The sequence below is a fragment of the Semicossyphus pulcher genome, unplaced genomic scaffold (genome assembly GCF_022749685.1).
Source record: "Semicossyphus pulcher isolate SPU_LCO1_2020_fin unplaced genomic scaffold, fSemPul1.0.p SCAF_11, whole genome shotgun sequence".
Taxonomy (NCBI): domain Eukaryota; kingdom Metazoa; phylum Chordata; class Actinopteri; order Labriformes; family Labridae; genus Semicossyphus; species Semicossyphus pulcher.
In genome coordinates, this window is record NW_027211615.1 from 28384675 (window position 1) to 28410890 (window position 26216).

Consider the following 26216-nt stretch of genomic DNA (forward strand, 5'->3'; position numbering starts at 1 on the left):
GTGGTTTCTGCTTTTATTTTCTCTATGCTCCGACCGTCCTCCACCACAGGCAGCAAAGACAAAGTGTATAAAGATGGATGACGCGTCTCTGTGAGCGGCACTAACACCTGCCACTCACTGAGTTCTGTGAGGGAATCAGCTCAGTGCAGGCTCAGGTGTGTGTGTGTGTGTGTGTGTGTGTGTGTAATTGTTCCTGTTTAAGACCAGGTGTAGGAAGCCTGTACCGTTGGGCTTCAGTGCTGTGTGCTGACTCGTTATCTCACCATCAGAGGTGGTGTGAGGTTCTCAGTGTGTTCACTTGTAGGGGGTGTGAATCAGCAGAAGCACCACAGGAACCTGTCTACATGACAGCTCACCATTCCTCCTGAGTGTGTTGTCTTAGTGCTGGGTCGCTCTGCCCTTTGTGTTTACCTTTTAAGGTATGGCCGGCAGCCTTTGTGTTTTTGAGAGGTAGCGTTTCCTTGGTCTCACTTAAAGTGAAGTTCCTAGTCAGCAGCAATTGTTTTTTCACCTCTTCTATAAAAAGGTTCACATTCAGTGTATACAGAATATGAGAGACACAAACATGTCTTACTGCTTCTTCCTGCACTGTTTGGCCGGTTCGATGGAGAAGCCGGACAGGTTGATGAATCCTTCTGCTTTGTCCGCCTGCAGAGAGGAGAGATAAAACATCAGAGACTCTTATTGTGTCTTTATTGAACTTTAATTTCATCGAGATAAAGATCTGCGTTTCAGACTGAGAATAAAAAGAATGAAGACAGAGTTCAACACGATTACAGGAAACTGAAAATGCTGACGAGATAACGTCAAATGATGGGCAGGTCAGTGAGTCTTGCTGATCAGTAAGTCTCAACCACCAATCAGTTGATTTTATTTCTATATCAATATACAGCTGAGGATCTTGTGTATTTCCAGCTCCTGACTCACCATCTTGTCAGCGTACCAGTACAGAGAACTCTTCTTCAGGACGAACCAGTATCTCTTCCACCTGCTCCCCAGGAAGCTGCGAACCTCCTTCCTGCGGTGAAGCCAGCCCTCACAGTCCACCACGCCCAGATCCTTCACCGAAACCCGCCGCCGACTCATGGCTGCAGTCCTCCTGAGGCACAGGTGCATGCAGGTAGGAGAAAATATATCAACAAGGAAACACGTCAAACACACGTCAAGAATTGCACCCAGTGTCACAGTCATAACTCAGACGGATTTGAACACATGTAGATAAAAACAAATTTTTACATTCAGTATTTGCACTTTCCAAAGACACCATTGCAATGGAATGTCCATCACTTATAAACACCGATAAATCGACTTAGAAATCACAGAAAAAAGACGCTCCACGTAAGGACAGAACCTGACTGAGAATAACACATTTTTAAGTTTTACTCAGTTTAAAAGTCATCTATTAAAAGTTGTCCTAACATTAATGGGTATATTGCTTACAAGAGTTACCAACACATAATTCGGCATACTTTCAGTGGTGCCGATGTTAATGAATAAAGGGAAAGAAAATACTGGGTTGAAGTTGTAGTCCTTGGCAACGCTTTACTTCCTGTTTACACCTCCTAGAGCATCAAGGTAACTGTAGATATAAAGCTAGTATGAAACGTAGGCTGTCCCCCAAATAGAAGTAAGAGAATAAATATTAATTTGAAATAACTGTGTTTTCTTATTATATATATATATATTTTAACAAATGGTTGATGAAGATATCTAGATTTCTAACTACTATTGTAATTTTCTTCAAATGTCCCCATCCCTGTGCGTTGCTCTCGCGGCATTAACCCTTCCACTGCCAGTACCTTTTCTGCTGCAATTATAGCTGCTCCAAATACTCCCACAAGTGAGGCATCTCCTTCCGAACTTAGCACAGACGAACTTGTTTTCCTTATTTAATTCCACTTGCCATTCTTGACTACGTTGCTCCACTTAATTAAAAAAAAACCCAAACCAAAATCCCTGCCTTGGCTCAATGACTCCACTAGAGCCCAAAGGAGGAGCTGCAGAAAAGCTCAAAACTTCCATTCTTGTCCAAAGTCATGACGACGTTACTCTGCAGAAACTGTGGCCCCACCTCAATCGTAACATATTAGATAAATATCAGTCAGGCTTCAGGGCAGCTCACGGTACAGTCTGCATTACTCAGAATCCATAATGACCTCCTTCTAAACTGATTCTGGAAATTTTGCTATCCTGATTTTGTTAGATGTCAGTGCAGCATTCGACACTGTGGATCATGCAACCTTAGTCAGTCGTCTCCAGCATTGTGTTGGTGCAGGTGGTACAGCTTTGTCTTGGTTTAGCTCCTATCTTGAAAACAGAACCTTTTCAGTAAACATCTGCAATTCCACTTCCACTCCAGCCAATTTAACACGTGGGGTACCACAAGGTTCCATCCTAGGCCCTATTCTTTTTACTATCTCCCTTTGGGTCAAATCATCCAGAAGCACAACCTGTCATACCACTGTTACGCTGACGACACTCAGCTCCATCTCCCAATTAAACCCAACAATGTGTCAGATCTTACTTCTCTTAAAAGCTGCCTTGAAGACATAAAAACTTGGACGGCCATAAACTTCCTACAACTAAACAAAAGCAAAACTGAAGCTGTGCTATTTGCCCCCCAAGATGCCATCAAACTGGTCTCCAATAACTGAGGTCACCTGTCCTCCTACATCAAACCCCAAGCTAAAAACTTTGGAATTATTTTTGACGCTGCTTTCACATTTGACCCCAGGTAAAAGCAGTTGTGAAATCCTTCTTTCAGCTCAGAACCATTTCAAAGTTAAAAACCATTCTCTCCTTCAGTGACTTAGAAACAGTGATCCACTCTTTCATCTCTTCCCGACTCGATTATTTGAACTCCCTGTATACTTGCATCAGCCAGTCGTCCCTGTCACGCCTGCAACTGGAGCAAAATGCTGCAGCCAGGCTGCTGACTGGTTCCAGGAAGAGGGAGCACTTTAGTCCCATCCTCTCTTCACTGGCTTCCAATCCACTTCAGGGTCGATTTTAAGGCTGCGCTGTTTGTTTTTAAAGCCCTGAACGACCTGGCCCCATCGTATGTCACAGACCTCCTCAGCCCTTACAAAAGCTCCAGGCCCCTCAGATCAGGTCTCCTGGCGGGCCCCCACTCTAATTTTAAACTTAAAGGTGATCACGCTTTCTCAGTCAAGGCCCCTCGACTGTGGACTAGCCTCCCATCCTCGGTCAGGTCTGCCCCCTCTGTTGAATCTTTTAAGGTTCGCCACAAAACATACATATGCTAGCTTTTGAATCCCTTGGTCCTGAATAGGCCGCCTGATGTGTATAAATTGTTGTCGTTTCATTTGTTCAGTCTTATGATGATTTTTTTATTTTCTGTTTTACTTCTCTTATACTTTGTACAGAACTTTGGTCAGCTGCTGCGGTTATTAAATGTGCTTCATAAATAAACTGAGTTGACTCCATTAAAGGAACGTGGCTTTAACCAACGGCTTTTAGCACCTGCAGCTGTTGTTATGTCAAGGCCTCCTGTCCTTGTGACCTTATGACATTTTCTTTTATGTCTTTAATATTATTTTTGGTTGTATTTCCTGTGCTGTGGTTTTAATGTATTTGGAGCAGCTTGTGTGGTGTGCATTTGCAAATAGGTTACATGTCACAAGGTCCAGCTGTGTCCTCGAAACATGTGTCAATCAATAATCAGCTCTTTGTCTCCCTGCCATTAAACCTGCCATCCATTTTAATCCACATGTATCTTTATTTACAAGCCTAATGGACTGTTATTATATTAAAGTGTGCAAAACTAGGGGCTAAAATCAAGTATACATGTTAAAAAAAAGGGTCGATGTACCAAACAAAATTTAATTGCAGTTCAACTTTAAGGAAGTCAAAGACTAACGGATGGATTTAGACATCAAGCTAAGTCTCTTTGTCAAACCAGAAGCTACCAAAATGTCCGTTAAGTTTCTGTTTTGGAGCCTTTCATTGTATCTTAAATCTCCCTCCTTCAGATCTTTAGAAAACTAGGTCATAAAGTCATTAAAATAGTCAGAGACTTCTTTATACTTTGTCACTTTTGATGCGTCAGTTTGACAGTTTTTTCCCTCATTACTGTGAAAACACTTAAGCTGTGTAATAAGATCCTCATTCATAAAATTGAGGACATACAAATGATTCTACATCCTCCAAAGATTAAAACAGATTCTGTTGTACTCCAAAACATAGAAAACCTTAAAAAGATCTCTCACTGTACCTGCAGTCTTGATGTCCGGCAGCGCGTTGTCTTTTCAGCAGACAAGGCAGAGGAGGAACTCGAGCCGCTCAGCGCTGAACTGTGTGAATTTAATCATCGCCCGACAAACAGACCACAAAGTGAAAATCACATATACGAACACATAGCCACACCATCCTTCCTGTGTCACATGCTCTTCATGACCGTCTGCTCTTTGAGTCTCTCAGCCTCTCTTCTAAGAAACTTCCTCTAAGTTTCAAGAAGGTAAAAACGTTTCTGTCGAGCAGAAAACGTCTTCATTCTGCAGCAGCTTTGTTCGGTTTGATGTCGGTGCGGGGACTTTTTCTTTCAGTTTATTTGACACAGTTGTTAATTTCACCAAAGCTGCCTCTAAGCTACACTAAACATTGCACACTTTTTTTTTCAGTGACTCGGTGGTTGGAAAATAAATATTACTCTCTGCAGAAAGTAAAATTAAATGTCCTTTTTAATGGAGTTAAAGGAGTTTTCCCATGTAGGTTAGCTTAGTCTGAATATTCAATGCAACAAAGTTAACGTTAATTATTTATTTAAGACTTGTGAGCTACAGTAAGAAGGCAGTTTGGCTCATGCATGACCTCTCTTTCACCAGACTTTATTTATAATCTGTTGACTTTTCAGATACATTGCAAACAGACAGCCAGGACTAACAACGGCCTGGTTGTTGTTAGTGTTGAGATTCATGTGCACATTTTATTATGATTTTAATGACTATATTCACAGTTAATTATAGGGATTAATTAATTGGTCAGTTTTCCTGGGAAAAATAATTTGAGTAGATGCTTTTGTAGTTTCCGTTGTCCACTAGATGGCGCTATTAGCCCCTTCAGACTCGAGCTTTGGGAACGCCACAGGAGCTACTATGGCGTCATCTGTGTCACTGGCTCCAAACCGTTTGACCACCAAAGCCTTTGAAGCCAAATATGTGAACACAACTCTTCTCTGTGGCTGAGCTTTGAGTCGTTCAAACAATAATTTGATGTCCTCTCTGAAATTGTTTCACCTTAAAGCTGTAAGGAACACGAGCAGTTCCTGTTTTGTTAAAGAACCAAAGACCTTTCAGATAGAAGTTGCTGCATGATGAGATGAAAGTAGGTTTGGGATTATTTGAATACGGTTAAGTTGACTTCTTTTACTAGTGGATTTACATGAGCCCATACAGCACTGTGCTGATTCAAAGTTAATTTAAAGCCTAAAAAATCAGATCACATTAAACATTAAAATCACAAATTATGATGTAACAAGTGTCACGGTCCCTCTACTTGTTACATTCACTGTTGCGTTTGTTCTCTGTCTCCAGAGCTGCAGACCTGGTGGCAGGCGAATCAGGAGTATGGGACACACCTGGGCCCGCTGTGCCTCATGCATTAGAGCCAGAGCAGCAGCCAGTCTTGGGCAGACCTCCTCTCACCACACACCTCTGTGTTGCTCTTTACACCACAACATCCATGCAACACATTTACACTCATCCACAACTCACTTTATTATTCATATCTACTTGTTTTGTTCGTTTTGAATACTTTTGTTGCAAATAAATTACTTTACTTAGTTGTATACCCGTGTGTCTCCTGTTTTTGTCTCAGTCTAAGAGCCGGGCCGTGACACAAGTGCAGCCAACCTTTTCAGAGCTCTGAATTCAGTTAGAGATATCATACAAATATAGGGTAACTATGTTAGCCAGATAAAGTACATGTAGGAAACAAATGCTGAACTTTTAGTTAAGAGAATAAAACATCTTTCAGCAAGCTTTCAACAGAAAGCTTTTTGTGCCTCATTGAACCAAATGTCTTTATAATAACACAACTTCCTGTCCTAACTTTTTAGATGAATCCTATTAGATTACTTTTTGTGTTTAAGAGACACTTTTCAAAAAAGTGCCAGAAACCAGGAAGGCTGCTTTCACTCTCTTACAGCGTGAATATTGTCTCCCTACAAAGTCCTTATTAACTTTGTTATACTTAAAAAAAAAAAAGAAATCTTTTAAAATAAATTTCACTTTATTTTTCAGAAGTTGCATAAGTTACAGAGCATCATAGAGACATCATACTGCAGAGCTCTGGATTCAGAATTATATATGGTAAATGAAACTGTTACAAATACTTTGAAATACTTACAATAAAACATTCAATACATGATGCATGTAATTTGGCTAAATGATAAGACCCTTACTAACAGTAACATCAAAATTCTCTTTCAGTAAGATTTTCTACCTTGAAGTGAGGCTGCGTTACTTCTGCACAACAGCGGCCACTGTGGCCCAAAGTGGTAATTACAGGTTGAGTTACTTAGTCTCACTTTAAATAGAAATGTTATGTTCAGAAAACTAAACTTGTTAAATGTATAAGAAATGCCTTTATCCACTTTAATTTCCACGTTTCTATCCAGCTAAGAACATAAAAGGTTATGGCTGTGATATTTACAGCATCATTACACTCTGTTAGTCTTTTATAGAAGCTCTCATTGCTCTTGTATAATGTGTTGTTAGTATAAAGGCACCTAACATGAATCAGAAACACTCGTCACAAAAGAAAAACATCTTTGAATCTTCTCCGATAGAAAACATCAGAGGATCCAGAACGCTTCCCTGAGGAACTCCTTCAGAAGATCAAACACACAGGAGTTCTTCAAAGAACCTTAAGAGGAACCACTGAAGTCTTTATTACAGTGCAGTGTGCCACACCTGAAACACTTAAGATCAGCATGTTTTACCTGAAATGTTAAGCAGCTTCCAGCAAACAACTCTGTTTCCAGAATAAACTCAAGTGTCGGTTTGAGGTAAAATATCTAAAGAACAATGAGTTTGGGGATTGAACAGTTAAAAAGCCTGTTTGAGTCTTTTTAAAACTATTTAACACAAATTTGAAAGTTCCTGATTCTGAATTGTTAAATGTTGACATTTTAATTTACAACTTTAAGAATAACATCTTAAAATGTTTGTTTGTAAACTTTGTGTTGATCAACGTTTTATTAATATTATTAGCATTTGGATTGCTCCATTTCTTTAAAGCATTTTGTTACTGCATTTAAAAGCTTTTGCGAAGCTTTCAGAATATTTAGTAACCATGTTGAGTTTACTTATTTCAACTTTCTCTGCCTGGTTTTGACTGATATAATCTGAAAAGCACACTTTTCTAATACAAGTGATAAATGAAATTTGGTCTGCAGTGATAAAAATCTATAAAACATATTTACATTTTGTTTACACAAACATAACTCTAAATATAAGAGGCACTAACTGCTCCTGAGACTGTGAGGAAAGACTGCAGCAGCTGTGATGTTTAGAAATGCTTCATTATTTTTAAATGAGAAATACACTGAGGTTTGATTATCTGCTCTTTGAAGTTGTACATGGTTTGTGAGGCTTTGATGGTGAAGACTGAAGTGATTCTGATTTTGTGTTTTGATTCTTTTCAGAAAAGAAACAAAAATCAGTTGAAAACAAAAACCAGCTTCATTTTCAGCAGATTCAGACGTAGACGCTCATGGACAGAAACTTTTAGGTATTTTGTGATTTTTTAAAAATGATTAAGAGGTTAAAAACAGTGTGATAACAATATAACAATTTCCTGTTACCATGCACGAGCTAAATGTTGAATGTTCTCCAGTGGTTCTTATAGAGTGTGACATCCTTTATGGAAGCTCAGCAGGTCCAAACTTTATGATGAAATGTCTTTAAAGGGGAGAAAGTTTGAGTCCACGGGTGTCAGAGTGGTTCGGCCCCATCAGTAAATCACAGCCAGAGATTTCAGATGAGTAAAATGAAACTGATCAGTAATTAAAAGATCAAAATGGAGATTAAACTGATAAGGATCAACATGGACTCTCGCTTAAAGTTTGTTGTGATAAAAAATCCTGAGAAGACAATGTTGCCTTTACTGTCCATCAGCAGATCTTTGATTCAGTCTTTTTGTGGGTGCTGCTCTATTTCAGTTTTTACATTTCTTGCACAGCTACATTTTTCCTGTAGGTGTCTCGAAGTTCAGACTGAGACTACACCCAAGATGGATCCAGATGAGAGGAACAAACTGTAATCCACGTTCAGTCTCCGTCAGTGGCTGAGCAGCCTGATACGAGCCAGCAAGCCGCCGAGCAGCGACGTGGACTGTTTGGTGACGGGAGCAGAGGTGGAGGACGAGGACTTTTTGGACGCTGCTTCCTGGTAGGGGATGGTGGCGCTGTTGTGCAGGTCGGCGTTGATGAAGCACTGGCTGCCTCTGATGTGGTCGACGCCGCGGACAGACGGGTGTCCTCGGTACGGCAGAGGGAAACACGGCTCCTCCTCTGTGATGGTGCTGATGCCCTCGTTACTCAGATATTTGTGCAGAACGTTGTGACCTGCAAAGGAGACGAAACAAAGGGGTTAAAACAGCTGCAATGATGCCCCCGTCTTTCCCTATAGTTATCACTACTTATCTTAATATCATAGGCTGTCCTAGCTGCTGGTTATCTGCAATGTTTCTTTCATAATTCCCTCAAATCCAAAATGCTTTATTGGACGTAAAACATGTCAGGATGATTGGTAAAGATTAAGTCACAGCTGTTAACAGGTCAAGTAAATTCTGTTGATAGTCTCACAACTCTTAATGTGTCTTATCTTAGTCACACACATTCATATGCACACACTTCTCTCCTTAAGGTGAATCAGCTGTGTCCGTGCAGCAGCAGCTCTGAGGGTTAATAATCAACTACGTAAAAATTCAAAGCACGCGGCGCACCTCGCTGCGGTTTGTCTGCGGCCGTTAACGAGGCAGACAGGCGGCCATTACTGATAACAGTTGGATCACAGCTCCTGGTTGAGCCGGACAGGTGGAGCTTACCTTTTCTTCCCTTCGCCCCGGGTTTGGAGGAGTAGTCGGACACGCCTGAAATCTCCACCGGCATGGAGACGGGTCGGGGTTTACCTGCCAACCGTCACAAACAAAGTTAAAACATGCATGTAGATTTTCTCTGTGTTTACTTTGCAAGTTGAGGAAGACTTCTTGGGTTGTTGTTTTATATTAAAGACTAATGAAAACTGAAGGAAGACTAACTGGAGGTCTTTAGAAGGGTTGTTTCAGTTGAGACTTACTTCTATGGGAGCAGTTGAGAGTAGTTTATGTTAATGAGGGTGTTCCTAAATATAGACGTGTGTGTTTGTGCACTCACAGCGAACAGACGAGTGCTGTCTGAGGCACACAGCGACCGGTTTGCTGACTTCAGGTGGGGGGCTGACTGACGTCTTCTTGTTGTCGATGAAACTGGAGCGCCGGCGTGCGTCTGCGTCCAGACACGAGTTTGGAGACCTGGGCCTCATTTTGACACACGGAGACACGTTCATGTTCGCGTCTCTTCAGGGAGGAGCAGAGCAGGACGAGAAAACACGGGTATGATAAGTAAAGAAAAACGGTGGTTAGGATGATGTGATCAACTGATCAGTGTGGTACTCACAGTGGTTTGTAAGGTGCTGCAGGGGGAGGAGGGACGTATAAATCCAATATGGCCGTCTTCCCTCTCTTCAGTGGAGCGTCTGAGGTTTCTGGTTGTGGAGATTTAACGAGACCTAGAGCTCCGGCAGAGTTCTGCACAGGACGAGAGGAGGAGAAATGATTACTGAGCAGGTGAGCTTATACTCTTCTCTTCTGTGACCTTCATCGCCTCCATGAACACAGCAACTTCTCTTTGGTCGTTCACTGCTTTACCTGGGCTGCAAAAACACGTCTGAAGAAGTTTAACACAACTCGACTACAACTGAACTGAATGGTTCAGCAGTGAAGCTGAGGACTGACTGACTTCAGATCTGTTTTGATAGAAGAGATTTGGGCCTTCGAGGGGCATTTTATGGTGAAATCCTAATTGTCACATTGTGGAGCAACAAATGAGTCATCTTCCAAAGATGTCTGACATCAACGCAGCCTGATGTTAAGAGCGTTTCCTCTCCTCTTTTTTTCCAGGAAAAGAAAATAAAGGATCCATTGTTCCCTCACACTCCTCAGAGGAGCAGCAGACCGGGCGGCTGCTGTGTTTTCTGCTCGAGTTGCTCACAAACAGAAACAGCTTCACTTAAAGCTGCGATGACAGACGGGTGGAGAGCGGAGCAGAGAGGGGCGCTTTATTTACCCAGGGGAGGGGTACTGAGTCAGAGTCATCGCACCTTTGCAGTAATTTTCCCCAATGGAGAAGGCAACTGACCTTTAAGGTGACTGCACACGGCCCGGACAATGCCGTTCTGAAGTTTGCAGTTGCTGGTTTCAGTCTTTAGAATGTTCCAAAAACCAGCTGCTCGCTCCACACGGCCCCGACATGAGCGGACAGGACAGACTCTTGTTACCTCCTGGTTCTTATTTAAGTTTTTGCTTTATTTTGCATTGACGAAAGTCGTGCGTACTGATGTTCCGCATGCGAGTGTAGGCTAATGTCAAGGGAACGCACTCTCAGAATGTTGCGGTTTGTTGGGAAAGGCGCACAATGGTCCGACTTTTCACGACTCCACCAAACCAGACTGGACATGTCAAACTGGAACAACTCCATCAGACAAACATGGACTGTCAGCACACACTGACCCAACAGTCGGTGCTGGTTGGAGTTGGTCGGCGTTTGTCTGGGCCGTGTGCAGCCACCTTTATACTGCATCAACAACACACTAAAAATAACGTGCCTGACATAAAGTGGCCTACACAAGTTGAGTCATATCCAGTTGAAATATGGAATGTCAAATCCAACTGGTGTTCTTGAAAACAGCGTTTTAAATCTGTGTGTGCAGTTTTGCAAACTCGTACATTTAAGGTTTTATCTGTAAACAACTTTTTGAGGACATTTAAGTTTGTTTTATTGTACTTTTGTAGATTTGTATTTTCAGTTTTTTTCCTCTGCTGGCAAATGTTTTGTGCACCGAGACGCAGGTTTGCAGTTCACGTCATTCATCCATAGCCAAAACTATGCTTACAGACACATCTACCAGACAAAGAGCAACATTCATTTGGCATTGTATCTGTGTCAGCCTGATGAGGTCGGGGGTTTTCCAACAGTTTTGGGGACTCCCTGAGAGGGACTGCCCAATGGGGAACTGAACCAGGAACTACAAACCTACCAGGCCTTTCTGTGTGCGTGTGTGATGAGCAGGCTGGCATTTGGTACAACAATATTACTTTCAGAAACAATATCAATAGCCCTGTGTGTTTTTTTAGGGCTACCGTTACGAGCTGTTACACAGGTTTTAAAATAGGGTGGTTGCTGGTGCTGCATTTACTCATGTGTTCCAGTAATCAACATACACATACGTCTGAACCAATCACAGTACAGAACATGAGTCAAAGTTTCTCTTGTGCTTAAAGAGCTTAAAAAAAAAGTTGAGCAGAAATGTTTGTACTTTTTAAAGTAGCATAAAGTTTCACATGAGTTAATTAGTTATTTCCTAAAACCTTTAAAAGCTCCACAACAATGGAACAAGCGACTGCATCACTAAGAGTGCTAATAAAAAGATTAAGGAGGGGAAAAAAAGTAAAGAGCCCATGTAGCCGGTTTGATTCCACTAGTTTGCTCAGAGGCCCTTCAGCAGGGTTCATGTTAAAGGCACCGTACTGACAGGCGCTCTGGGCAGCTCACCTGGACACTCGGCGGTCTCCAGCGCAGGTTCTTCAGCGGAGCAGGTGCAAAGCCGCTGGACATTCCAGACGGCCTCTTCTTCAGCACCAGGGCGACGCCTCCAGACTCCGCCCTCAGCTTCTCCACCAGGTGCTTCAACTGCCAGCCCACCTGGACCAATCAGAGAGCAGAATGAGCACTAATGAACACTGTAGCCTGTGGAGGGCGCTGGCAGGAGCATAGACTTTAAGAATGTCATGCTGAAGGTTATACATGAAGATCTACCTCGACAGTTTTGTTCTAACAGAGCCACATAATACACCTGAGAGAGTTCATTTCCTGTTGCAAAGCTTGTTTTGAGAGGACAGAGTGGAGTGCTGCAGGGAAGAAGCATTTTTGTTGGCCAACCGGACGTTGACATCACAATGATCCTTTGTGGATTACTGCAGAAAGTAAGCTCTGTGGCATGACGGGGCAGCCGGAAGAGCAGAAATGCAAACTAATTTCTAAGTTAAAAACTCATTTGTGAAGCACCGTACAGCTTTGTTTGGGGATTTCTTTTTTGGGGGGGGTGGGAGGTATAAATATTAAAAGAGTGGGCTTATGACTCACCACTGTCTGTTTGTTGACCTGAACGACTTCATCTCCAGCGTGAATCCTCTGGGTTTTATCTGCAGGGGACTGAGGAGCACAGTCACAGTGAGACATGCAGAAAGGACAGGAGCGTCCACACATGCGTCTGAACACATCAGATGAATGTGTCAAACTGTTTCACCAGCCATGACACTCTTGAGATGTGCGTCAACGTTAGCAACAATCTAAGCTCTGAAGAAAACAGCTGCTTGTACGACTTTCAGCTCCAGAGACAGAACAAATGTGTGGAGAAGCAGCAGCAGCACACTCACGTTCTCTGTCGTTCCTGTGATGACGTGAAGCCCGTCGTAGGTGGATTTGATGTAAATACCCTGAAACATTAAACACATATACGTTTCAGAACGTATGTATGAATCTTCTATATAAATATCCTCTCATGGTTTCTCTATAATCTCTTCCTGCAGCGGTGGCTTTCCTTTAGGACCTCCATCTGCTTCTGTTTAGGACTCGGTGCTGATTGTGGTTCACTGCAGCCTCAAACTACCTGTTAGTGTTTCTCAGGGGAAGTCGGGTTGAGTTGTGGGTTTCTCTTTTTAAAGTACGCAGCACTTATCTGACAGAGATGTCCCGCTGATACGGTCTACATGCTACTGATGACGTCTGTTCTGTATTTGTATTTCCTGTATTCTGTCTTTATGCCGTTTTATCGGAGCTCACCAGTCCCTCCCCGGGCTTCACGTTGGTGATGTGCACCTCCTCCAGACAGGCCATCTCGCTCTTTGAGGGGTCGGAGGTCGCTTGCACTGTCTTCTCGCAGACGCTGTTTAGAGCTCGGGACTGAAAAACACACAAGAACAAAAAACAACTCAAGGTCAACACTGTTTCATTCCAACTGCAGTTTAATCCCCAAAATGAAGTTACACATACAGCTGAAAGGAGACACATCATGACACACAGGAGGACTTAATGCTTCGGCTTGTGGTGATGATGTCCTGCACGTTTGATGGTGCTTGCTTCTGCTCGGCTTAGTGCTGGCCTAATATTAGCTACAGTATTACAGATAAGCAGACGTCCACGGTCGGCTCCGGTTGTAACTCTTGATTTTCCTGGCTGACGGTCGCTTTCCTTTTCAGACTGTTTGCTTCATCTGAGCGTCGAGTTTGTTTCTTCTTCTTTGGATTTTAATTTCTTTCTGAAGTTGTATCTGTAGTCATCCATCTTTTCTTTGTTTGTTGTTTGTTCAGCCTCGCAACACTTGCAGAGAGCGGAAAAGCAGCCGCTTAGCTCCGCCTACCCTCTCTGGCAGACCAACCACTACTGGGTGATGGGAAACGCGTCACTAACTGGGCGCCGCTTGTGATTTTTTCCGTGAATGTCGCCACAGACGCCCAGTCTGTAATAATACTACAGGGGGCCATAGGCTCAATCACCATTGTGTTACCTCATTCGGCGATAGATAGAGACTTAACAGACATTTATTTACATGAAAATCTTTAAGATTATTACTCTAAATCATTTTTGATCTCCATACATAAAAGAACAACCTTGGCGTACGTCTTTGCCTCCAGTCTTATTATTGCTTTTGTCATTTTGTCAAACAAAAATGAAAACTAAATGGTTGCAGGTTCTTACGTTTTTTTGGGCTAATTTCAGTTCTTTCTAAACATGATTGGCCAAACAATAGACAAACAAACTCTGCTATCATCACGTTAAAGCTCTACATGCTGCAGCTCAGTCGTGGTTGGTTTAGTTGGACTCAAACTAGAGAATCCTCCAGAAGCCTGAGGCCTTCACAAACAGTCCCCAGCCTCATGTCATCATCATGCTGAACCCTGAGCCCAGCAGGGGATCTGAGGTCAGAGGAAGCAGGGAGGAAATTACAAGTCAACAAGAAAAACATGCTCCTGAGGAGAGATAATACCTGCGCTTCCTTTTGTTTGGTTTTTTCATATTTGGATGATTTTTGCTGCTTGTTTTACAGAAACATGCCAACAACTTCTTTACACGATCTTTAACACAAACAGCTTTCAGAGCTTTAAACCTCGCTGTGTTGGTTTACTGTCGTCAGGCTCTCTGGCTACTTTATCTGTCTCTGCAGTGTTTCCCTCTTTGTCACCTGGACAAACAAACCGAACCACAGCCTCGCAGTGCGTAAGAGCACAGAGGTGCCTCCAAATGTGTCACTGCTCAGACAGCTTAAAGACAAAAAGGATATGTTAGCTTAGCTTCTCATAAAGACTGCAAACAGGGAGAAACAGCGTGTCCAAAGGTCTGTCCTGCACCTCTGAAACGTGTTAAAGCATCACTCTTATTGATAAGAGATTTTTCGGGGATCTTTAAGGACACAGAGACGTATCCGTCCGTCCCGCTGTGGCTGCAGAAAAGCTTCTATAAGACCAGGATGTTATTTTACTGATACAAGCTCCTCACTGCTGATTTATGCAGCTTGAGGTCTTATTAGAAGCCGATGTCAGGACAGAAAGTGATTTAACATCAGCTGATTCAGTATTCTGGGAAGGACAGGACCGCCGACAGGAAGTGTTATCTAAGACAGGAAGTGGATGGTCCTGACTGAGCTGAATAAACAAACCTGCAGATTCACACACACAGTGAACACCACGGGACATTTAGACGGAGACAGGAAAAGGAAATGTTTGTGTCTGAAAACATTCAAAGCAGAAGAAAAAGGAGAAGCAGCACTCACCACTTCCAGAATCTTCTCTTCAATCTCATAAACAGTACAGTCCTGCAATTAAAGGAGACACAAAGTCTGACATCAAACATCTGAATCTATCAGGAGGGAACTTCTGCTTATGGAATAAAGTCGCTCCTATTATAAACAATAACTTTCACTTCTGATAAAAAATAATAAAATATTGTTGGTGTTTTTAGAGGAAAACGAACAGTTTAAAGTGATTTATTTCTAGAACCTGCCTCTGTTTTTGTGCTTTTATTTTGAAGCCTGGTAAGACAAGATAGGAAACAGACAGTACAGACTCTTTTGATCCCAACAGACTTTTGTATTTCAAACTCAAACAAATATATAACAAAATATGTAAAAAAAAGAAAAAAAAAAGAAAAGGTCTATATGTGGTTTAACATTTGAATCATACATTTAACTCATCATACTTTGAAATTCATTCTATAAAAGTGAAGAAAATTGGACTCGCGATGTCTTAAATCTTGGATTTATTTGCCCTTGTTAACAGAAAAACACAAGAACTCACAGGTGTAAATGTTTCCTTCACAGGAAGTCATTCAGCAATCACGTTGTTTCAAAGCGTTATTTGTCTCGCGCTGTCTCTTTAAATAATCTGGACAACTTGGATAAAATAATTTTGTTTCCGCTGCATGATGGATTCGATGATTTAACCAGTACTCTGAGTTGTGAGTCTATTTCCTTGTCCAAAAAAATATAACACAGCGAAATGTCTCTACTTTACATGTGATAGTTTTGAAACCACAGAAGATATGTAGCAACTTTCTTTACAAACTGAGAAGAGCCATTTACAACATCCAAGAGTAAATGTGAAGAAGGTATTTCATAATCCAGATGCTTCTTGAAACGTGTCAAAAATGTAGGAATATTATTATTTAATTAAATTCAATCAAATCAAATTTTATTTGCATAGCGCCAAATCATAACCAGAGTTATCTCGAGACACTTCACAAAAAGAGCAGGTGTAGAGCGACTCTTTGTTATGTTATTTAAAGAGAGACCCAACATGAATCGACATGAGTAGCACTTAGCAACATTCGACACATTGGGAAGGAAAAACTTCCTTTAACAGGCAGAAACCTCGAGCAGAACCAGACTCATGTTGAACAGAGATCTGCCTCCACTGGATGGGCTGAAAAGATGGTTTGAAAGATTGCCAGGGATTTATCTTACACAAAAGAACAGATGATCCAGCACTTTAATGTCACACTGATCGCCTGTATGAGAGCACAAACTGTGAGAGCCGCCTGTTAAATTGTATTCAGTAAAATAAAGCATGATACTCTAGCTTTATACCCCTTTTTTAAACCAAAATTAGCACGTTGATGCAGGTTTTTCAGACCCGGGAAAACCTGCTAATAGATGCTGTCTTTTCCTATTGCCAGTGAAGTATCCTCCTGTTGTTCTCTTTTCTGCTGCGTCACCGCCTGATGTCACAAACGCTCCTGAGACAGGGTTAGTAACCAGTGAAGATGTTACGGTGGTTAGGTCTTTATTGTCTCTATTACTCATTCAGTCTGTTTATCAAACTCAGCACTGACAAATTTAAAACGATGTTCGAGCGCTGCTCGGACGGAGATGGGCGGAGTTTGTAGCTGAGATGACGAGGAGTCGCAGAAGTTACCGATGGAGCATAGCATCGCGCCGGAAAGGGGGCGGAGATTAGCGTGTCGACACAGGTTTTGTGTTCCCATCAATGCTGATCGGAGCTGAGGTGATAATTACCCGGGTCTACTGCAGAGTCATGTGACCCGGGTCTGAATGTTGATTGTAACCTTTCCTACTAAGCAAAAACGCCGAGTGTCAGCGGGTGTTAGCGGGTTTTTTGACCAGTGGGAAAAGGGCTTTAGTGAAAAATAAGGACATGTGAGATAAAAGCTGTGACTTGAAAACAGTTTTATCCAATTTGAGAAATATTTTGAGGGGGAATTTTAACTGCATAATTGTAACATCACTTCTATATAAAGAAACACAAGAGACAAAGTGTCTTGTTTTTAAAAAGGGGAACTTCTAAACCATCCCATCACATGAGACAGTTTCCTTTTCAGAAGTCTGTCTGTGTGAAAAAGTCTGAGTGTGGTGCACACAAAAAAAAAGGGGGAAGGAATCAGCGGGAAAGCAAATATTTGAGAAATGACAGCCTACAGGAGAGTGAAACCAGAGGGAGGGACAGCGAACGTCTCCCAGAGACAGAGAGGATTCCTCCTGCGGTCGGAGAAATAACAGCTCCCTGTACACAGGCTGACAGGATGATTGCATGACAGTGCGGCGAGGCGACGCCTTCAGCGCTGCTCGAGAGTCTGCAGTCGCATGCAGGGAGGCGACATGCTGCACAGCCACAACTTCAACTGTGAACCCTAAAGCCTTTTTTTACAATTACACCTGTCCTTTTTAAAAACACGAATCAGCCTTTTAAGGTGTTGGAACAAAAATAACGTTGGTGTTGACTATAAGAATACCTGAACACGTGCACGAGAACGGTGTAAAAGCAAGAAACAAAAATAATGTATGCACTATTTAAAAATGCATTCAGGCCTGGGCATGACTTGACATTTCACCAGAGTATCTTGTGCTTTAATTGAAACTCTAACAGAGATCTCAAAGTTTCCAAAGACAGCAAAAATGTCTGTCTGAATTTTAGGGAAGTGTGCACAAAGTAATGCACCACAAATATTTTACATTTAAGGAAGGAGAGAATCAAGATTAATATGTAAAAACGCTTCTTCTGGTTTGTTTGGTTCAAACTGATTTCTGACCAGATGCATCATGGGAAGGACTTTGTACATGTAAACAGTAGTTATCTGCCTCATCATCAAAGCCTGAAAATAAACAGGCCAACATGAAAAGTCAGTTTGTGCAGTTCATGACCTCCTTTCTCTGTCTGATGTGTCTTTAACACACGCAGCTTCACACAGAACACTGCAGCATCAGACTCAGAGGTGATGACGCTCTCTTACCTTCTGCACGGTGGAGGTGAGCTCCAGGCACAGCTGGATGATTCTGCTTTTGGTGGCGGTGAAGTCGTTGGCGCTGGTCAGAGGAGTCCTGCACAGAGAGGAGAGCGGCCTCGTTAGAGTCAAGTGAACAACGCTTGTTATTTAGAGTCCTGTGAATAACTGCACATCCTTTGTGATACCGGGGTTATTTTTACAACAGAGATATGAACCATCTTAAAAAGGCTGCAGGGACCAATGAGTCTAACCTTTTGAGGCACATTTTAAAGTGTCACATTCATACAACATGTCATAACTCACAAGGGGAGTGTTGCTATGCTTCTGCTGCTCATCTCAGTTTCATGCTTCAGCTACAGGTTGTAGCTTTAACGAGACTGCGACAAAACAAACTGCATGCCCTTCTCAGTCAGTTTCTATGTTTTTAATAAATATTGAAATTAAAAAGTGTTAAAATCTGAACCTCACTAAGAGTCTGAATTAATTAGTTTCCATACTCGATTCAGATTCAATTAAAGTCTGTGAAGATGAAGGTGTTGGTAGGTGAGCGTTCTGACACACGACAGATGTCAGGTGTGTTGTGGTGTCAGTGCAGTAACTTGTCAGTGTGTGAGCGTCAAACAGCTGCAGCGAGCTGGAATGCTCTTCATGCCGATACAAGCTGAGAAGAAGCTGAAGGCCTCACACAGCAGACAGCTGACAGACGCCACACGTGTTAACAAGGAGCAGAGCTAATGACTGTGAGGGAGAGAGGCAGGGAGAGTGTGCGGGGCGCTGTTCTTTACATCTCTTTACTTTTCTTTTACAGAGTTTACAGAGTGAGCGTTAAAACTCACAGGCTGCCAATCAGACAACACAGAAAGCATGTGAAATGTTTTAGTTTCTTTCCCTTTTTGGTGAGATGTCTTTATTGTATACTGCATGTATGTAACGTATGCAGTGAATGTGTTTGTGTGTACCTGTCCAGCCAGCCCAGCAGACTCTTGGCGGCTCCGATCAGCTCCATCACGGCGGTCAGGAACTCGTTGGAGGGCTGATGGGAGATCTTGCTGTTGTAGACGGGGTTCTTCCTGCGCTGCGACACAGCGCTGCTCAGGTTGTGATGCGCCACTCTCATCTTCCCCACCAGAGTCTTCAGGTTGTCCGACTCCACGCCGTAGTTCTATAAAAAACATGGTTCACATACTGAAATGATATAACTGATCAAATATAATCAGAACCTATCAATATAAAGGAATCTTGTATGTTTAATCATTTCAAGCTGATACGGCTACTGAGAGTCATCACTCAGGCCTTCCAAAACAAACTCCAGATTCAGACACCTTCAGCAAGTTTAACCAGATAAACAACAATGAAAGGAGGGAAAGAATTTGTTCTCAACTGCTCTTAAAATATTACTTCAAATAGATTTTAAAGAGTTCTCTATCACTTTATAACCCTTATATCGCTGAGATAGTTCTCTGCTTATCCTTCAAAGTATCCTCCAGATCTTACAGGAAAGTTTCTGTCAATTTAACCAGATCATTTTGCCCAAAGTGACAGTTATTATTTATTGATTTTACAGCATTAATGTTGAAATAAGAGCCACAGAACCAACGATCCCAACGAATGTCAAGAAAACACAAAGCACAAACTTTCACATCACACGCAGGATTTTAAAATTCTCATGATCCCTGATCAACATCACCTCTTCTCCCCTGACCAACACACACACACACACACACTCCTGCCAACCAGTCACCAGGGCGATGATCTGACTAAAAAAATATTTCACACCACCTCAACCTCGAGCCAAGCCTAAAGACAAAGTGAGCTTGGTTTTGGTTTGCAGGAAAGATTCTGATAAGCAGTAAAGCTGATCAATAAAAAATGAATGAAAAGTATTTTGATCTGTTAAAATAAGAGTCGAAGTAAAGAAAGATGCTGCTGGAACATTTAATGCTGTCCTGAAGAGTTTTTTGCAGCAACAAAACTCTTCCAAACTTTTGCACACATTTACAAACGCATCAATAACTGCAGAAGATGTGAGTCCTTGTTCTCTGCGTCTCCACAGATCTGTACAGGACCTGTTATCAACTCTCTGTCAGCTGACGGTGTGAACACGCTGGCTCGCCTCGGGCAGCTCAGATGTTTGAGGCGTCGGGACGCTCACAGCCAATCAGAACATCTATAGACAAACTGACAATCCACCTGTCGAGTCACTGCAATGTAATATACATACATATCCACCTTAACCAAACATGACACCTGCCAGAGTCATGTTTCAGGTCAACTCTCAGATCATGTCTGAGGTGAGATGATCTCACCCCGCCAGCAGCAGATGTGTCAATCCGACAGCAGCTCTGACATGAAGTTCGAGCTGTGTTGGCGTGAAACAGGCAGTTTGTGCGTCTCGCTTCAATGAACCAAACTTTCAAAAGAACGTAAAGCTTTTATTTTGAAAACCCAAACAAATCAAAGGTGGTGTTTCCAGCTTCTTTAGGTTTCAGAAGCTTTCACACAACATCGTACAGCAAAAAGAGATGTTCTTCAGATAACTGCTATATTTACAGCTTAACCAGATATTTATGACTAATAGTACCATTAACTAACCCCTCTGCTATAATGTGTTCAGTTAACTCTGATCAAACCTGCGGTGTTTGAAAGGTTAAAGCCAGTCTCTGATGAAAAACGGATCATCTGACAGCCAACGGAAGCTGCTGCTGGAACAAACCTGCAACAGCTCTTCCTCTGCCTGCTGTACAATGGGTTTGAATGTGTGTGTGTGTGTCAGGGGAAGGGCGGGGGGTCTTTCTGACAGGTGGGAGGGGTCACATCTGTTTCCTGCTCCTGACTGGAGAACAGTACACTCAGCTTTGTGCTGCAGAAAATATCCACAGCACGTCACCTGACCTTCAATTCAGCCCCACAGGAAAACGCCGGAGCTGCTGATGTTTCTAAGGATCTATTCATGACTCTGTTTGTTACTGCACCTTTCATTAGTATGAAGTCATGTTCATATTTTAGAAATGTTCCAGGGATCGAAACATCATTATTAATTTCCCTTTGAGCAGGGCAAAATGTCCAAACTCCTTAAAGAAAAACTTGTCCCAAAAATCAGGTACGCACCGTTGACAAGTTAGCTGACAGTTTTGATATAATCTGACTTTATCTGCCCTTCTATGAATCTCATATTGTTGGATACAAGACTACATTTTTACCCAAGCTTCAATCACACCACTTTAAACAGTAGCAGTCTGATAACCGTCTCACTTTTGTGTTCGGACGTCCTTTTATTTTGTTTGTCAGCGGTGACAGGCTCCATTTAAACAGCCGGCTCGGTCCCATTCAGCTGAGTTACACCATTAAAGCTGAGCAGCACCGACTGTAAATCCTTCTTTTCACAGTGACACAGTCAGAGCTCATAAACAGCTGAGTGAGGGGCTCTGTCTGCAGCTCAGCACTAAAACTGTGTTAAACAAGAACTTTGTGTTTTTTCTTCGTCATGGGAGGTCGGCCTCAGCCAAGGTCAAATACTGCATCTTAAACATTGTAAAACAGAGAAGGCGTTTTGTGCTTATGTACTTATGGGGGGGGGGGTCATTTCCATGTTTTACTTGTGTCTATTTAAAATTAAATTAAATTTTTCCTAATGTCTAAAGAACATAGAAAAATCAAGTCTGTGTTTGGGTAGCAGAAGAAGAAGATAGTATCTTAGTAAGTAGTATAGTTAGTTTAAGGGCTTTTTACCTTAACTTAACTTACCTTTTGCAGAATATTTCACATGGAATAATCTAACTATAATCAATTCATGTGCAATCATTTTTAGGAATTTTGTCTGTTTGAAAACAACAACAAAAGCAAGGAGCTTTTTAAGAGTTGTGCTTTTATACGACTTCCAGCAGAAACCTTTGACCTTTTTTTTAGAGTGTAAACGAATGAAACGCAGCAGTTTGGGCGTGTTGAGAGATCTGATAAATATTTAACAAAGTGCTTTATATTTACATCAGCACATTCTCTGGCATGGGAGCGACGCCAATGATAAACCACTGCCATTAAATCATGTGGTGGACCTCAGAGTCGCACATTTAAGAAGGATGCAGAAGACGCGTGAAGACAAGGAGCTTCTCCTGACGAAGATGCGAATACTCTTTCTGTCATAAAGGAGCCAGTGTTCTCCCTGTTCTTGTCTGTCCGGTGCTTTGTCTACAGGGGAAACATGGAGATAGTCATTCTGAGAACTTCTTTTGACTGACCTCTGTCAAGGTCACTTTCTCTTTTTCTGTTCTCCGTCAACGAACCTCTGCTGCTTCTCTGCCTCTGCTAAGATGTCCGTACATAAATACCGAGCTAAGACCGATAACAGGAGAAGATAACATTAAGGGTTTTCCAAACTTGTCGCTGAGGATCATACCTGCTCCAGCCAGATACATAGTGTAAAAACAGGCACTCAGGAGGGCAGAGCAGGGATATTTAGAGTCAGAACCATCAAAACAAGCGGTTGTTTCAGGGTTGAATAGTAAAATAAAGAGGCTTTTAAGAAGTCAGATAATTTGCTGCCTCTTGGGGTCACATGTGTGTGTGCAGCTTCACATGATTTATCTGCTGTGTAACAGAACACAGATGTTTGGGTTTGGTTCAGGACTTCTGTCTCAGCACGTGGTGCACAGAGCTGCGACTTCCATCCAGAGAGCTTTAGAGGTTTGTTGACTCCTAACTTAAGCACGCTCGCCAGGTGAGCCCCGCCCATATAAGTTAAATCATCAGCGCAGTGAGCGGCCAATTACAAAAGCAGTGAACTATAGTGACTCTGAACAAAGAGCAGCTGATAGGACAGAAGCTGTGAGTCGACACTGTTCAGGCCAAGTCATGTAACAGTGTTTATCTGCAAACAGACACATCAAACATATTAAAGTCATTAGAGCAGGCATTACAGAGAGTGTGTCAGCAGAGAGAGGCAACATGAAGTCCTCCTCACTGCCTCTGACTGCACATTCAAAGCTGCAACGACCACAGGAGTGTCATCACTGTGGACCTCTGACCTCTGATACACAGAGCACAAGATTTAAGTATCATATGCGCAACTCTTCTTTTGAGAGGCTCTTTGCTGCTTGGTGACTGGACAGTGGTACAACAGTGTGTCTGCATACATCGATGTGACCAAACAATAAACGTATTTTAAAAATATATCCTGCCTAGCAGAAAACTCCATAACAAATTTACATATAAACTGTTATTGAACATCAGAGCTGCCTTTTATGTCATCATGACTGCATTTCTGAATGTCCCCTCTTGGGATCAATAGAGGATTATCTCATCTTATTTGGAGGATATTTTTAATGCCAGCGTGTCCGGAGCTTGAATACTGTAATATTTCAAGGGGATTTCAATCGGTTTCATACAAAGGTGTCGGACGTACTGATAAATCTTTTATACTGACTAAGTGTAATTATGCATGTACAGCTCACTACAGGCTGTTTCTCTTGCATTGCTCTGTCTCCAATGAAGAAGTTAAAAAAACAAAGTTTTGAAAAGGAAGTTGGCTCAGGATCCTCACACATGATTTCTGCATCCCTAAGTGTCAGGAGGTGGAGGAGTCCCAAACTTTAAATTGCATAAAAGGATTTTGTTATAAAAAGCTTTACTCGTTGCCAAATTGCCTGCGGCCTTTCTAGGTAGACCATTTCATTCTTAGGAAAACATATAGGTATGGTATGCCTGTCTAAGCGTGCAATGATTCTGTTACAAGCATGCATAAGACGACAGAAGTCATGCTGTTTTTAATCAATGGAAATATCTCATTCATTGCATTTTATGAACTACACTTAAAATTTACATTTTCTTTGTTTATACAAAAATATTCCAAATTGCGGGGTGCATACTGAACAGAGGAATGTAGTGTAATTTAACCCCACTATATTCATCCTTGGTACGTTGTGATACTGACCAGTGCACAGAGCAGATCCACGGCCTCCTGCATCAGCTCCTGGTGTCCGACCCGCGACACGCCCAGAGACAGCAGCTCCTGGTGGGACATCCTGAGCAGCTTCTCCCCGTCCACCTGCTGCTGGAAGGACGGGATGTACTGCTGCAGGCTGTCGTCCAGACCTGAGGGACAGACGGACAGACGGCACGGTGAGGAGGTAGACAGAAAACTCCCTACATTTCACAAAGCATCGCTCTTCCGTATAAGTTGCTTAACTGACAGGGTTGATGCATTATATGGAAATTAAAAACATATTTGTATTATGGTTAATCTGCCCCGAGGAACAGACATGAACTGTCCATGTAAACGATACTGAGTCAGAGGTCCTTTGAGTTTCAGTGAAAGTCGGCTCTGTTATGATCCATTCAAGTTTGACAGCAAACAGAGCTGCTGAGTCAACACAAACTTATTGACTCTTCCTGCTGATCCATCGCTGTGACGGCGAGCAGCTAACACCGTCATGTCACCTCGCCACACCTCGCCTCACCTTAAGACAACTCTGGTTTCAGACAGACAATCCTACTGTCCTGCAAAGGTCCAACGTTTCAACCCTGAATCTCTGACATTAATCCCCACCAACTGTACTAAGCCCTGTTATTATGAAGAGCTTAGATTTGAACTAATATTGCAGCAGAACTCCGACCTTATCCACCCTTTCTATAGCTCTACATCTGTTCCAGCTCTTAGAGGTTCAGGTTGTAAACAATCAGCTAAGACCTGGAGCATTCTGGACAGGCAGAGAACTCATCCTGACATCATGAGACCTCGAGTGAGACACCGCCAGCTCCAGCGGCGCCACTATGTGGCCGACCCTGAACCCTGACCTCTGACCTCTCTGTGAAAGTCAGCAGCGGGAGACGAGATAAAAGAGTTCTCACCGCTGGATCAATGGAGGAGCATCAACCCACATGCAGCACATGATTCTACTGACACACATCAGAACAGGGAGATAATTAGGATGTGTATCAGACTGTCACACTAAAGAATGTAGAATGTTATTTATTTATTTTTTTCCTCCACACTACAGCAGGACAATAATCTGATTTATTTACTCAGGTCTATACAGACCTAAATCTAAAATCAGCTCTATCACACAACTGTATTTGAAAAGTTATCTTCAATTCAATTTAACACTTTTATTTAATGTAAACAAGGTGATGTAGGAAAATATAACGTATCACTAACGTATCACTAAGAAGAACTTAGTTTGTTTGAAAGAGCTTTGCACAGAAGCGTCCACCAAATGGCAGAAGATCTGCAGAAGGGCCGGACATCTGCGGCCAACAAAATGCCTGAGCTGGTGTGAACAGAGAAGAAAACAACTGCCCCTGCATGAGGTCATTAAAGATCCCTGAAGAAGTCTTGTTTGTGTTCAGGCCGCAGCACGACAGATGGCCGACACTCACGCTGTCAGCAGGAGGAACATTCCTCATTAACTGACCGCTGGTGTGACGCCTCCGTGTTGTCATTAGGTAAGAATAATACACCAGGAGACTTATCACAGCACAAAGCACGTTTCTTTGTTTGCTAATCTCATTATGTTCAGGAGCATAAGAGCGGTGTACGAGCTCTTAGAGAGCTGGGATTAGTCAATTCATTCATTAGTATAATAACCTGCAACAACTAAATACACAGTGTTTACAGCAAGAAAAGGTGACTCTCACTGCTGTTCTGTATCTGTAACACACTAGAATTAACATCTGGGGGTTTTGACTGACGGTCAGCCAAAATAAAAAGGATGATGTCACATCCAGCTCTGGGAAAGTGGGAGGGACATTTATTATTTTGTCACATTGTATAGCCAGAACAATTCTTCAGTTTGTTAAGAATATAATTGGAAGGTTATCTGCTGAATTTAAATAACCATTAGTTGCAACTTTGATGGACTTAAAGCTACAAACAACAACACATTATTGACAGACAGTTTGATAAATTCATCAAGCAGTTCATCTTGGGCCTTAACTATCAACTATCACTATAAAGGCAATATTTCCCCCCCAAAAGAATAAGTCACTTCTTTGATTTTAAAAGTGGTGCCTTTTAAACTTAACTGAATTTGTTCAGTTAACAATGAAAAAAACAAAAGTCTGCAGCATTTTATTCAATTTTAATTTTAAAATCACAATTAGATTAAATTTTTTTCACTTATTTCACAAAAAGTGACAAGCTGAGGTT

General features: G+C 42.1%; 1 protein-coding gene across 1 annotated transcript in view; it reads right to left on the reverse strand.

The window, feature by feature from the left end:
- cnksr3 (cnksr family member 3) overlaps positions 1 to 26216 on the reverse strand; it is a 43174-nt gene that overhangs the window by 4591 nt on the left and 12367 nt on the right. Inside the window, exons 2-16 of the mRNA XM_069685327.1 lie at positions 24003 to 24163; positions 19036 to 19238; positions 18083 to 18170; positions 15111 to 15152; positions 13124 to 13243; positions 12718 to 12777; positions 12425 to 12493; positions 11834 to 11983; positions 9680 to 9810; positions 9398 to 9579; positions 9070 to 9153; positions 8309 to 8587; positions 4235 to 4301; positions 928 to 1099; positions 575 to 648 (exon numbers count right to left, since the gene is read on the reverse strand). Of these exons, the coding sequence (XP_069541428.1) occupies positions 575 to 648; positions 928 to 1099; positions 4235 to 4301; positions 8309 to 8587; positions 9070 to 9153; positions 9398 to 9579; positions 9680 to 9810; positions 11834 to 11983; positions 12425 to 12493; positions 12718 to 12777; positions 13124 to 13243; positions 15111 to 15152; positions 18083 to 18170; positions 19036 to 19238; positions 24003 to 24163 (1882 nt within the window). The remainder of the gene's footprint in view (positions 1 to 574; positions 649 to 927; positions 1100 to 4234; positions 4302 to 8308; positions 8588 to 9069; positions 9154 to 9397; positions 9580 to 9679; positions 9811 to 11833; positions 11984 to 12424; positions 12494 to 12717; positions 12778 to 13123; positions 13244 to 15110; positions 15153 to 18082; positions 18171 to 19035; positions 19239 to 24002; positions 24164 to 26216) is intronic.